The sequence below is a fragment of the Thalassophryne amazonica genome, chromosome 15, assembly GCF_902500255.1.
Source record: "Thalassophryne amazonica chromosome 15, fThaAma1.1, whole genome shotgun sequence".
Classification (NCBI taxonomy): domain Eukaryota; kingdom Metazoa; phylum Chordata; class Actinopteri; order Batrachoidiformes; family Batrachoididae; genus Thalassophryne; species Thalassophryne amazonica.
Genome location: NC_047117.1, coordinates 15,776,164 through 15,791,061, shown reverse-complemented (window position 1 = coordinate 15,791,061; position 14,898 = coordinate 15,776,164). Strand labels below are relative to the sequence as shown.

At 41.6% G+C, this 14,898-nt stretch overlaps 1 protein-coding gene across 2 annotated transcripts; it reads left to right on the top strand.

The window, feature by feature from the left end:
• The first annotated feature begins 8,666 nt into the window (after positions 1 to 8,666).
• gng13a (guanine nucleotide binding protein (G protein), gamma 13a) lies at positions 8,667 to 12,138 on the top strand. 2 transcript variants are annotated; one of them, XM_034188941.1, is made up of 3 exons: positions 8,667 to 9,051; positions 11,436 to 11,543; positions 11,620 to 12,138. In XM_034188941.1, the coding sequence occupies exons 2-3, from the start codon at positions 11,446 to 11,448 to the stop codon at positions 11,723 to 11,725; spliced, it is 204 nt and encodes a 67-aa protein (XP_034044832.1). In that variant the 5' UTR covers positions 8,667 to 9,051; positions 11,436 to 11,445; the 3' UTR covers positions 11,726 to 12,138. The 2 variants fall into 2 exon arrangements, with proteins under 2 accessions (XP_034044832.1, XP_034044831.1); XM_034188940.1 differs by having other exon boundaries at positions 8,670 to 9,051; positions 11,439 to 11,543.
• Positions 12,139 to 14,898: the final 2,760 nt, after the last annotated feature.

The following is a 14,898-nucleotide window of genomic DNA, read 5'->3' as shown; positions in this document are numbered from 1 at the left end:
AGATGTTTAAATTATGGTCACTGAGGCAGTCATTTGTGGCCACTTCTTAGAATTGGAAAACAACATAAGCTTAGTCTTATCTGCATTGAGAACTAGTTTCAGCTGAAATAATGAGTGCTGGACAGCAACAAAGGCTTTCTGCAGAGATTCAATGGCCTGGACAAGAGTTGAACCACAGCAATAGATAACTGTGTCATCAGCATAAAAATGCAAATTAGCATCTGACACATTAGCGATTTCCTGTATATTCATTTTGTAAATTGTGTCGGTAGCATGGCCCAAGCAGAGGGTCACCCCTTTGAGTCTGGTCTGCTTGAGGTTTCTTCCTCAAATCTGCAGAGGGAGTTTTCCCTTACCACTGTCGCCTGTGTGCTTGCTCTGGGGGTTAGTAAGGTTAGACCTTACTTGTGTGAAGTGCCTTGAGGCAATTTTGTTGTGATTTGGCGCTATATAAATGAAAAAAACTGAAATGGAAAAAAAAATAGCACCCAAATCATTGATATAAATAAGAAATAAAAAGGGACCTAATAGAGAACGCTGCAGCACCCCCTTGTGGACAGTAACAATTTCAGAACACAGACCATCATATTTAATGCACTGAGTCCTGTCACTGAGATAGTTTGAGAAACAAGTGACTACTTTCTTGATCTGTTTCTGTGCAAGATTTTACAGAAACAGATCCACAGAGTCAAACAAAGAGCCAGAAGCTATATATGCTTGTTAAAACTATTCAATACCTCCATCCTATCATAGACAGGAACAGAATCCTTCAAAACATAGGTAGGTAGAACCTGAGGGCTTTGACTCACAAAAAGAGACTTAATAACTTTCCAAAATTTCTGTGGGCTATTTAGGTTATTAGTGGTGACCGACAAATAATATTCTGATTTGGCTTCCTTTATGAAAGAAGGGCATTTGTTTCTTAGTTTTCTAAAGATAAACAAGCCAATCAGTGGTAGAACCAGTTTTCCTTGCCTTAGCCCAAGCCAGGTTACATTCATGAATAGTATCTGCCAGCTCTGGGGAATCAGGGACTATCTTGCCCCTTTACCCTGAATCTCCTCATTGGGGCATGCTTATTTACTGTTTACATAAAACTATCCCTAAAGAATGTCCAAGCTATCCCTACATCAGGGATAAGTCCTATTTTTCTTTCCCCCTCCAATCAAAATTGGACAAATCGTGGTGATGTGTTTGTTCATTAAAGTGTTTAAGAGTCCTCTTATCGGTAATACGAGATTTTGATTTGGGCACCTTAGTGTTTCTAATAGCACTTATATCATTGCAGAAAACACCAAGAAATGAGAATTTTTTGAGGAACATTTGTCAAAATAAAATCAATCAAGGTAGACTTCACAGCTTTGGAGGCTTGGCTGAGTGGGTAAATTTACCAAATGGGTAAAGATTAATAGATTTGGTCATCCAGGTATCAGAAATTACAACATCTGCATCTGTTGATTTGATCTAAATCCTGACCACATCCATCTTGGATAACAAGCTGCACACATTTAGAGGAACAATTTAAAGACCAGACAAGGATTTAAAATCAGATGGTGTCTGAAGACACTGCAGCTCAAGGCCAGATAGGAGTTATAATAAAACAATCAATCTATGCTTCGTAACATTACATACTGAATTTGACAGCTGGGATGTTGGAACCAAGCATGATCAATTATGGAGAGCTAGAAGGCTTTGAAGTCGAGGAAAATCTCTGGGCAGTTCAGATGATAAATTCATGTCCTGTGCCATTTGGGTTGGTGGTTGCACAACTTGTACTGCAGCCACAGTGCAAGTGCATCCATTAGCAATGTCCCACAGGCTAAACACATTGTTAGATGTACTTTGCCGGGAACTATCGTTTGCCCCAAAGTCCCATGCACTCAGTAGACAAGCCATTGTCCACAACTCTTGGCACTTGACAATGCAGAGTAAATAGATATTAGTGAGCTGTACAGACCTCAGAATGATGAAGGTGGCCCCAGCAAAGCAGCACTCAGTGTGGGGTAGATGGGTTCAGCAACCAGCACAGGCCCCAGAATGATGAAACAGGCCCCAGCCTCAGTGTGGGGTAGACAGCACCCTGATCAAGTCAAACTAGCCAATATAGCTGAGTTACTGCTACCGTTCCAGGCTATAAACAAACTGCACACTGCAGCAGGTCTATGTGTTACCGACTTGCAGTGTGTGTTGTTGTATTGCAGTTACAGTTTTAGGCTAAAGACAAGCCACACTGCAGCAGATCCCTGGATCTCTGAGTAGCTGCAGGCCTCAGCAGCCAAAGTCCTCAGAGCAACTCACAAAAATAAGAGTAAACAGGCCACAGTCCCAAAAATGTCCAAAATACTTCAAATAAATTAAGTAACAGCAAAATAAAAACCCTTTTCATAAGTGAGAAAAGACAATAAAATCCATAACAGACATCAGCAGACAAAGACAAGCTGCCATCTTGGAAAATGGGAGGCACGGTTCAAATAATAGCTCACTTGTGCATACAATGAGCTTAAAGGGACCAAATATAATTGAGTAAGAGCTTTTTTTAAACTGTATAATTTCATATTATAACTTTTTCGTGTCTTCTTCGTGAAGTCACATACCAACTGATCAGAAATATAGCTCTTTACCCTTGCAAGGATATTAGAAGGGTTTTTTTAAAGAGTATAACCAATCAGTGTACATGCGTTTCATGAACTTGGAAAAGTCTTATGACTGGGTCCTTCAGGATATCCTGTGGGTGGTACTCCGTGAGTATTGGGTACCGGGTATTCACTGCAGTGTGCGATCCGGTCTCTTTATATGACCAAAGTAGGAGCTGTGCCCACATTCTCGGCATTACATCAGACTGTCCAGATTGTTGACCTCAAAGTTGCATCTCTGCATTTTTGCCAATGATGTGGTTCTATTGGCTTCATCAGGCAGTGACCTCCAATGTGCACTGAGCAGGTCTGAGACAGTGTGAAACAACTGGGATGAAAATCAGCACCGTCAAATCTGAGACCGTGGTTCTCTCTCTGAAAACAGTGGATTGATCCCTCTGGGTCGGGGGAAAAGTTATTGCCTCAAGTGGAGGACTTTAAGTATCGTGGGGTCCTGTTCACAAAGGGGGTAAATTGGAGTGTGAGATCAATAGATGGACTGGGCAGCGTCTGATGTTTTGCGGTCACTGTACCAGACCGCTGTGGTGAAGAAGGAAGTGAGCCAGAAGGTAACGCTCTCAATTTACGCTCCTATCCTCATCTATGGTCATGAACTTTGGATAAAGACTGAAAGAATGAGATTACAGATACAAGCGGTGGAAATGAGATTCCTCTGTTGGGCATCTGGGTTTACACTCACGGACAGGGTAAGAAGCTCAACTGTCCGGGAAGGACTTTGCGTAGAGCAGCTGCTTTATATAGATATTTTTATTTGGGAATTCAACAGCAGAAACATGCATCTCCTCGTCATATAAAGTTTTTATGAAAGCTTGGTAGACTTTGGCCACAAATGAGTGTGTCATATTTTTATTTTTTGCTGTTCCTGTTTTGCACCTCTTGCAATAGGACTTGCATTTTCTCTGTGATTGTGGCTAAATGCACATTCATATCGCACTATCATCCAGTGAGTGTCCAGCTTTCATCCAGGGAATTTAAAGAACACAGGTACGACATAAAAGACCATGAACCTCTCTAGTAAATCAGCCAAGACAGGAGTGCCACTTGTTTAAAATGAGCTGAAACAGCTTTTGTTTTAATCAAACTTCATTCAGCAGTGAACAACAATACACACAGTGTATAAGGGAGCAGCGACTGGTTGTTCTTCTTTTATTCTTCAATATTGCGGATGTACTTCAAAATGCAAAGTATCTGGACTACTGTACCAACGGACGTGGAGCATAGTGACCTCCATGAGGATGCCTGTTTCCACGTCTTTTCCAAGCTTATGAAAAGACATTGATTTGGTGATGGAGGTATTCCCACCCACCCACACACACACAATACTCGTGTATATATATATATATATATATATATATATATATATACAGTGAGGAAAATAAGTATTTGAACACCCTGCAATTGTGCAAGTTTTCCCACTTAGAAATCATGGAGGGGTCTGAAATGTTCATCTTAGGTGCATTTGTATATATATATATATATATATATATATATATATATATACATACATATATACATATATACAAGGTCTGTTAGAAAAGTATCCGACCTTATTATTTTTTTTAAAAACCATATGGATTTGAATCACGTGAGACAAGCTTGAACCCTTGTGCGCATGCGTGAGTTTTTTCATGCCTGTCGGTTGCTTCATTCGCCTGTGAGCAGGCTTTGTGTGAGCAGTGGTCCACCCCTCTCGTCTATTTTTTATTGCGAATAAATGTCTGAACGATTTGGAGCTTTGCTGCATCAATTTTTTCCCAGAAACTGTGAGAGACTTCCAGGTGAACACTGTTTGAAAAATTAATATGGCTTTCAGGGACGATTTTATGGGGATTAAACAGATTACGGGGTGTTACTGCCGCTTTAAGGACGGCCCACAACTGCTGAGAGCGCGGCGCGCTCCCAGCCCCCATTGACAGGCTGACACCCCGCTGGAACAACCAGATCATTTCCAACGTGAAAGCTTTGTTGATCCGGGACCTCGTCTGACTTTCACAAAAAGGCAGAAGATGTGGACATCAGCACTTTTTCCGGCACATTCCACCGTTACAGGAGTTTTTTTCATGGAAAGAAAAGCGGAGGGACGCGCCACGGAGCCGTTCATTACGCGGGACAAAACCACGTCGGTGTTGGTCTCTCAGGACGGCTTAAAGGTGGATTTCAGACGGATTCCGGTTGCTTTCCAATCGTGTGAATATCCGATTGTGATTGTGCATGAGCTGGACATGCCAGAACATGTCCCGTGAGGCTTCATCATGGCGTTGCGAAACTCCTCCGCACGTCTGTCTTAATGTGCCGGAAAAAGTGCTGATGTCCACGTGTTTTCACAATTCCTGTGCTAGTCAGATGACATACCGGATCAAGACAGCGTCCAGTTTAAAAATAAACGGCACATTTCACTGTTACAGGAGTTTTTGTCATGGAAAGAGAAGCTGCTCCACCGTGCGTTGCGGTGCAGCCGCTCGACGCAAAGAAATGCCGTGATGAAGCCTCACAGGACATGTTCTGGCATGTCCAGCTCATGCACAATCACAATCGGATATTCACACGATTGGAAAGCAACCGGAATCTGTCTGAAATCCACCTGAAAGCTGTCCTGAGAGACCAACACCGACGTGGTTTTGTCCCGCGTAATGAACGGAGCCGTGGTGCGTCCCTCCGCTTTTCTATCCATGAAAAAAACTCCTGTAACGGTGGAATGTGCCGGAAAAAGTGCTGATGTCCACATGTTCTGCGTTTTTGTGAAAGTCAGACGAGGTCCCGGATCAACAAAGCTTTCACGTTGGAAATGATCTGGTTGTTCCAGCGGGGTGTCAGCCTGTCGATGGGGGCTGGGAGCGCGCCGCGCTCTCAGCAGTTGTGGGCCGTCCTTAAAGCGGCAGTAACACCCCATAATCTGTTTAATCCCCATAAAATCGTCCCTGAAAGCCATATTAATTTTTCGAACGGTGTCCACCTGGAGGTCTCTCACAGTTTCTGGAAAAAAATTGATGCAGCAAAGCTCCAAATCATTCAGACATTTATTCGCAATAAAAAATAGACGAGAGGGGTGGACCACACCTCACTCAAAGCTTGCTCACAGGCGAATGACGTAACCGACAGGCATGAAAAAACTCACGCATGCGCACGAGGGTTCAAGCTTGTCTGACGCAATCACACGTGATTCAAATCCATATGGTTTTTAAAAAAAATAATAAGGTCGGATACTTTTCTAACAGACCTTGTATATATATAAAATGTGGTTCTATATACGAAGTCTATTAGAAAAGAAACCGACCGTTTTATTTTTTTTAAAAACTACATGGATTTGATTCATATGTTTTTACGTCAGCCAAGCTTGAACCTTCGTGCAAATGCGTGAGTTTTTCCACGCCTGTCGGTGACGTCATTCACCTGTGAGCATGCCTTGTGGGAGGAGTGGTCCAGCCCCCTCGTCGGAGTTTCATTGTCTGAGAAGTTGCTGAGAGACTGGCGCTGTGCTTCATCAAAATTTTTTCAAAAACTGTGAGGCACATCCGAGTGGAGACCATTTGACAAATTAAGCTGGTTTTCAGTGAAAATTTTAACGGCTGATGAGAGATTTTGGATCGTTTCTATCGCTGTAAGGACTTCCCACGGAGCGGGACGTCACGCAGCTCTCCGAGGTGACGTCGTCATCCTGTTTCAAGCTGAAAACCTCCAAATTTAAGCCTCTGTTGACCCAGGACGTTGTGAGAGAACAGAGAACTTTCAGAAGAGGTCGGGATCAGCAGTTTATCCGGACATTCCACTGTTAAAGGAGATTTTATTAATGAAAGACGTGCGGATGGGTCCGCACATCGGGACGTAGCAGGCGCGGTGCGGCGGCACAGGAAAAACCCCTCTGTGTTGATAACCATTTGTAAAATCCAGGGAGAAATTGTTTAACAGCAGGGCATGTTCCAACTTGTCCTTAAGGCTTCCAACGGAGGTGTTGTTCCTGTGGCGGGCGCGCCGCGCCGGCTGCGAGCTAACGCGCCAATCCGTCCGCACGTCTTTCATTAAAAAAATCTCCTTTAACAGTGGAATGTCCGGATAAACTGCTGATTCCGACCTCTTCTGAAAGTTCTCTGTTCTCTCATGATGTCCTGGGTCAACAGAGGCTTAAATTTTCAGCTTGAAACAGGATGACGACGTCGCCTCGGAGCGCTGCGTGACGTCCCGCTCCGTGGGAAGTCCTTACAGAGATAGAAACAATCCAAAATCTCTCAGCCGTTAAAATTTTCACCGAAAACCAGCTTAATTTGTCGAATGGTGTCCACTTGGATGTGCCTCACAGTTTTGGAAAAAATTTTGAAGAAGCACAGCGCCAGTCTCTCAGCAACTTCTCAGACAAAGGAATTCCGAAGAGGGGGCTGGACCACTCCTCCCACAAGGCGTGCTCACAGGCGAATGACGTCACCGACAGGCGTGAAAAAACTCTCGCATGCCCATGAGGGTTCAAGCTTGGCTGATGTAATCACACGTGATTCAAATCCATATGGTTTTTTAAAAAAATAATAAGGTCGGATACTTTTCTAATAGACCTCGTATATATTGCAGCCTAAACTTTTATCTAAAGTGTGTGCGTGTGTCCTAGCATACCGGCTTTCTCTAAACCCCCATCTCACTTGGTGGAAAAAGCAAAAACTGCAGCACACTTCTTAGAGATGATCCGTTTGGCCAGTTAGCCACATGACAAATCATATTAATACAGATACTTGTAACAAAATGCTCACAAAGGACCCATTTAGTCATTCTAACGTTAGTCATTAGCATTGCACTATGTGATGCTAGCAACTTCTAAAATATGGCGTCATTGTCAAGACATTAACAATTAAATCCATCATGAATCACTGCTTTAAGGTGCTCACCTTGTTCACATCATCAGCTACAGTCTGAAAATAAACCTAACATTAATAAATAAATACAAATAAAACCTTGTTTATTAACAGATTGCAAACATACTTTAGAAGTGCATACTGCCCCCTACTGTATCGGAGTGTGTGGAATTGTGGCATTAATACAATACAGAATGTGAAACAATAAAATGAAAATCAAAACGCATAATAAACATTTGAACACTAGAAGCAGCAGATGTTTCATACTTTTTGCCATCATCATACAGCAGAGCACTCTGTGAGCGCTGTTCTTTATTTGTAGCCTAAAACCAAAGCACTGACACGCTGATTCCAATTTAACAAAGAATACTTAAAACCTGGTAACTACTTTTTGCCCATGAAATGACGGCTACACCTGCTGCTTGAAAATTAAATGATTGTTACAAACACTATAATTCTGCCAGTAGCAGTTTTTGGCACGGGCGAAAACTTTTGCACATTAGCTAATGCCAAGTATTTACACGTTTAGCTTATATTTACAAACATAAAGCTAAATATTTAGCTAAATGTTGAGACAAATATGCACCTTAACAAAAGAGCTAATTGTTCATCCCTGAAAGACAGATTAATATGACAGACAGCTAGCGTGTAAGGGCATGTTTATTCAAATTTGCAATTCGTGGATGTTTTGTATGAGTTATATTGTAGTCTGCGTTTTTATGTCAATTTCAATTGCAAGTCCAGGAGCACTTCTAAAATATTAAAACTAATAATAAAAAATTGTTGTTTGTGCAAAATGTTGTGTTTGGGGGGGGGGGGCTTGGGAGGGATCTTGCCCAGGGAATAATTCAGTGTAGAACCGCCACTGAATTCTGCAAACAAACGGCCCTGAATCTACACACAAGAGCCTTAAGTCAAAATGCTTTAGTTTTCATGGAAAAACGATGAGTTGTACAATTGCAGGGTTAGTTTACATCTGTAGATTTTATGTTTTTGATAAAGTAAACTATCTCCTTAAACGTGTTTACTACATCATCATCAATCCTTCAACGTGTTTACTACATCATCATCAATCCTTCATAATCGGTTAAAGCGCCATCAAACCAAAGACACAGAGACGTTTCAGCGTCAAAGACCACGTGACTGCTCGTTTCTGCCTTTAATCTCGTAGTTTTGGTGGCACAGCCGTCGCGGGAATCGCGCACAGACCCGTCGCTCTTTTAGCGTGCAAAAAATGAGCTCCGGGGCTGTTTTCCCTGCGGAGCGCCTCCTCATTTGCGTGTCCTCGTTGGTGCGTGTGCGGATTTCCATCCCGGCGCGTCCTGCGCTCCCCAGCCTCGTTTGACTGTAAAAACCAGAGGCGGCTTCGTTTCTCCGCCCTGCGCATCCGGCGTCCCATCGCTGCCGCACAGAGGAGCGCCGCCCTGACTCCTGCTGCGCCGCATCATCTCATCGAGCTCTCCGTCCATCCGGATCCACCGCCCGTTCCCCAACCGGCCTGCGCGCTCCGTCAGCCGGCTGTGCAGCAAATCCAGCAGCGGTCCTCAGTGCTAGGCCCGACGGTAAGAACCAGCTGACATTTTGATGCTTTACGCGCACCGGCGCCGTGGTGTTTATGCGTAAAAAGACCGGCTGCGTGCGTCAGTGATGCTGGGCGCAGGATTTCCTCATGAACTCGGGAAGAAGGCCTGATTTTTATTTATTTATTTATTTTTATTCCCGGAAAAGGCTGCAGGATGATGATGGGAACAAACCGCTGACCTACTTGGAGCCGTTTTAAAGCAGCCTGAACTCTGCCTTGTGCCAGGGTGGGGCACCGCGAGCGCACCGGCAAAGTTATTCCAGCTCCACAGCATATTAGAGCTGAAAACAAATGCTCATCCGAGCATTTCCTCTTTTAAAGGACCCAAACTTGATGATTAACCAGCAATAAAAAGGTCAACAGCTGATTTTTAGAACCTAACCTTCAAAATAACTCCAAAAAAAAAAAAAAAGCTGTAGTTTGCCGTTTCACCTGCAGGGGCAGACAAAAAAAAGTGAGAGAACGCGCAGAGTGCAGATGTTCAAGTAGTGTGAAGCAGCAAAGTGTAAAATAAATTGATTTGTGTATTTATTTATATTCCCGAATATGACTTCCACTACATAATTTTGGAACACTTTGTAATTACTAATTTATTAAGTTCAATTACAATCAAGATTACATTTGCTCATGACTATTTTGGACAGCTGCACTTGGGTATTTGCCTCGCATTTTTTTATATCAATTTATTTAATTTATATAGCGCCAAATCACAACAAAGTTGCCTCAAGGCACTTCATACAAGTAAGGTCTAACCTGACGAACCCTATAGCGCAAGCACACAGGTGACAGTGCTAAGGTAAAACTCTCTCTGATGATTTGAGGAAGAAACCTCAAGCAGACCAGACTCAAAGGGGTGACCCTCTCCTTAGGCCATGCTACTGACACAATAGACAATACAGGAAATTATACAGGGAATTTTGGGAGATTTTTGGAGTCCATGCTGGTGCACAAGATGGAAGGCCTTGCAGAAGAAGACACCACACCATCTCTGGATGGAGCCACACCTTAAACAGAGAGGAAAAAACTGAATCAGGCGGCAGAAAGACAACAAATACAGTATAATTTATCAGCATTTAGCAAAACAAAACAAAAAAACAATAAATAATAAGGTAATCACCGGCCACTAGCCCTAAGCTTCACTAAGAGACCCAGACTTTAGATAAAAGTTTAGGCTGCAATTTCTTTTAATTAATCAATTTTTTCATTTCAGTAAATTGGGCATAGTACATTGTAAGAATGTTTAAATATTGAGATGTGCTGGGGAGGCATGGCCAAAGGGAACTCAGTGTTTTGGTCTGAGATGCTGGTGCTACTGTGACCTCTAGTGGCATTAAATCATTTAACATATTTAATACAACATATTACACAATTTTATACAGATCAATCTTTTTATGTGACAACAGTTGATATACACAAGTTACTGCAGTAACATATTTCAGCCACTGGGGGAAGGTCCCCATCCATCCATTTTCTGTACCCGCTTACTCACCGGGGGGCTGGAGCCTATCCCAGCAGTCATGGGGCATGAGGCTGGGTACACCCTGGACAGGACATGAGTCTATCCCAGGGATACGACTAATACGATTAATAAATGGAATCATTTTGACTGTGTTGAATGCTTCGTTTACAAAGCTACCCTGTAATGTGACAACTAAGCATGGCACATGGTGCCATCTATTCCTTTTTAAAACCCTATTAACTCAGCCAATAATTTGCATCATGTTTTACAAAAAATTGGAGCAATTTTAATTTTTGACCCCTGTACAAACTTAAATTGACCTTTGTCACCATTCTTGCTGTTTTTACCCCATAACTCCATAACATTCAGTCACAGATAGTCCAAACTATACCTTTTTGGAATATTTATGTTCAGACAAATAATATGGTATAGCTCAATATGATTGGAACATTTTTCAATTTTGACTCCTGTGTAATTCTTCATTTGACCCCTATATGGCTGCCTATTGAAAATTCAAGTGGGCAGTTGTTTTTTTCAAAAGAATAATGTCTAAGGAGTATTTGTGCTGGTGTATTTGTGTGGTGCTTGTATCATCATTTGAATGATTCCTCTGTAAATATTCTGTTATCTGCTGCACTATTCAAGGTTTAATTAATCAAAATAAAGTAACCTCTGGAGCCACCACTGCTACCTTCGAAGAGATGCGGGTAATCGCACAACAGTTGGGTAGCACAGGTAAGGAGATTTGTTGACTAAATTCAATAGAAACTTTGAAATTTTGGATCAGCAATGGATAAATGTCTGGGTCAAATGAGTGCTTGCAGAAGCGTGTGTTCTACAGAGTGCCCTTCTAGTTTATTTTAGCTGCATCCCCTGCATTCAGTGTTTTGTGTTTGTGCAAAGAGCAGCAGCAGCATGGAGGAATTAGACCTTCCACAGATGAGGAGAGAGGTGGAGAGCCTTCAGTACCAGCTGGCCATCAACAGAGAGAAGTCGTCCATCACGGTGACAGAGTGAGTGACCACTCACGGCTCAGACAGCTGTCACGTGGCCTGGCGTGAGCGCTGACCACGTGCTTTGTGTGTGCAGGCTGGTGAAATGGATCGAGGGCTGCGTTTGTGATGATCCGTTCCTGAACCCCGAGCTGATGAGAGCCAACCCCTGGGTGGAGAAGGGCAAGTGCGTGATCCTCTAACGGGCCCACGCCGGCAACGAATCCACGCACGCACAGTCACCCTGCACCAAGTCACTGCAATTATTTTATTTATGTGGACACACGTCTGAATGGTCTGTATTTATTTGAAGCGTGTGTGTGTACAGCGCTGGGTCACTTCCCAGATGTTTGTTTTACTGAGCAATGTTCAACAGCACGTTTTTATTGGCTCTTTCCACTGTCAATCAAAATAAATGTTTTGAATTATGACATGGATTATTGCACTGAAATGAAAGACAACTTTTTGTCATCTTGTGCCACTGCTCGAAATCCTGTTATTGTGTTCTCAAAAAGGTTGTGGGTCAGATGATGTGGTAAAATCCATAAATTTACTTAAGCTGCACGTTTATGCACACTCCTAAAGGGAGCCACCAAGATTTGTGCAGCTGACAACACAAACTCAACGCTTTATCATCATATTTATTATAATCATCAGTGGCGTCCTGTTGGTTTGGTTGCAATTTTAAACTGAAACACTAGATGGCGCCACAAACTGTCATGTCACTTTAAAGGATAAGTTCACTTTATTACAACCAGTTACATTAAAATAGCCGTAAAGCATCTGTGTGTCCTTTTGTACTTCGACAATTGCAATATATGAAAAACCTGATTTTTATTTTTATTATTATTTATTTTAATGTTGAAAAGCAAATACACAAATCAATAGGGCCCCTTCTGTGGAGCTGAATAAATTCCAATTTGTTTTTCCACAAAACAACCTTAAAACAGCTTATGGTTATTGACAGATTTCAGCATTTTATGATAAATTGATAAATTCCTGATGATATTATTAAATTTCTGAAAAAGCTGATAGATACCGCGTTACATTTGAGATATCTGGTGAGCCGAAAATTAAAGTTACGTCATTCTGCACCTCCATGTGTTTGACATGTTCATCACTACATGGAAAGAAAAGCTTTTGTGCTTCCAAAACTGGCCACTGTTTTTGGAAGTTTGCTGCACTCTTCTGGAATCAGAATGAGAGTTATGTCAACCTTTCAGCAATATTGCAAACTAATTTAATTAGTTTAGGGTTTAATTTATTAATACACACAAAAAGTACTGAAGTGTGAAGAATACTCCTAGAATCACGTTGACAGCTTTGCACACTTCTAGACGTCTTGCACAATATCAGAATTGCTGTATCATCTGGGTCCACTTCCAGAAAGGGGCAGATTGTGATACTGCACAACAGATGCACAAAGTTTAGTTAAAAATATATGTATGGCTGCCTTTAGGTTTGCGCCGTTACTCTTCCACGAGTACACGCTTGTAAACAAACATGTACTTCATGAGCAAAAAAAGCAGACACAAATGGTCTATTTTCTGTTTTACTACACCCGAAAGGACAACAACAACAATCATAAAAAAATAAAATAAAATCTATAACTCACCAAGATAATTTAGGGTAATGACATAATGTGAAAGTCAGGGGCGAGAAACACTTCTCAAAATACCAAGCAGGAAATCGAAGGCCTGGTGGCATTTTCTTTTATGTTTTCAAGTCAGACATCAGATGTTCTGAGTTAGATTTATCATTGAAAGCAGCACCATCTTCTAAGACAGAGTATTGATATAAACTGGTGCGTTATAAAAAGAAACACACCGCACTCGACATTTAACCTTCCAAGATTTTGTATGACTAATGCACAGATGGCAACAAAGGTAGGCCACTTCGAGAACAAATTAATCAAAAAGCCATGTTGAGCACTCAGAAGCTCGATGGCTAACAACGGCCGGGGATGTAAACGTGAAAAAAGTCTTGCAAAAAAAAAAAAAAAAAAAAAAAAAAAAAAAAAACCTCAGTCCAGCTACACTAAAATACGAAATGAGCGAAATGGAGCCCGATAATCAGGAATTGGGGGTAAAATGCAACGAAATGGAGCAGACTGACCCAGAGTGACTCCAAATATGATTCAGTTAACTTGAGGACTTTTATTTAATTTTTCTTAAGCGAATTGAAGCAAAACGGGGACTGATAATGAAATGGGGGTAAAATGTAACGAAATGGAGCAGATTGACCCAGTGGCTGAAGTTTCAGCTCTTGAACACCAGATGGCGCACCCACCACGAGTACATGTACTAAGCGCATCTCACAAAAAACAAACACCAAACAATAAAATAAAAGTACTTATTTGGAGTCAGTCTGGGTCAGTCTGCTCCATTTCGTTACATTTTACCCCATTTCATAATTATCAGTCCCCATTTCGATCCATTTCATATTTTAGTATGGCCCCCCTCAGTCTTCGAGAAAAACAAATTTTTCACATGTGCCTGTGGATATACGAGTATATCAATTAATTTATCCTCTACATTTAATGCAGCAATCAGCCAACTCCTCCCATCATATATACAGTAGTGTTCAGAATAATAGTAGTGCTATGTGACTAAAAAGATTAATCCAGGTTTTGAGTATATTTCTTATTGTTACATGGGAAACAAGGTACCAGTAGATTCTCAAAAATCCAACAAGACCAAGCATTCATGATATTCACACTCTTAAGGCTATGAAATTGGGCTATTAGTAAAAAAAAAAGTAGAAAAGGGGGTGTTCACAATAATAGTAGTGTGGCATTCAGTCAGTGAGTTCGTCAATTTTGTGGAACAAACAGGTGTCAATCAGGTGTCCCCTATTTAAGGATGAAGCCAGCACCTGTTGAACATGCTTTTCTCTTTGAAAGCCTGAGGAAAATGGGACGTTCAAGACATTGTTCAGAAGAACAGCGTAGTTTGATTAAAAAGTTGATTGGAGAGGGGAAAACTTATACGCAGGTGCAAAAAACTATAGGCTGTTCATCTACAGTGATCTCTAATGCTTTAAAATGGACAAAAAAAAAAAAAAAACAGACGCATGGAAGAAAACGGAAAACCATCAAAATGGATAGAAGAATAACCAGAATGGCAAAGGCTCACCCATTGATCAGCTCCAGGATGATCAAAGACAGTCTGGAGTTACCTGTAAGTGCCATGACACTTAGAAGACGCCTATGTGAAGCTAATTTATTTGCAAGAATCCTTCGCAAAGTCCCTCTGTTAAATAAAAGACATGTGCAGAAGAGGTTACAATTTGCCAAAGAACACATCAACTGGCCTAAAGAGAAATGAAGGAATATTTTGTGGACTGATGAGAGTAAAATTGTTCTTTTTGGGTCCAA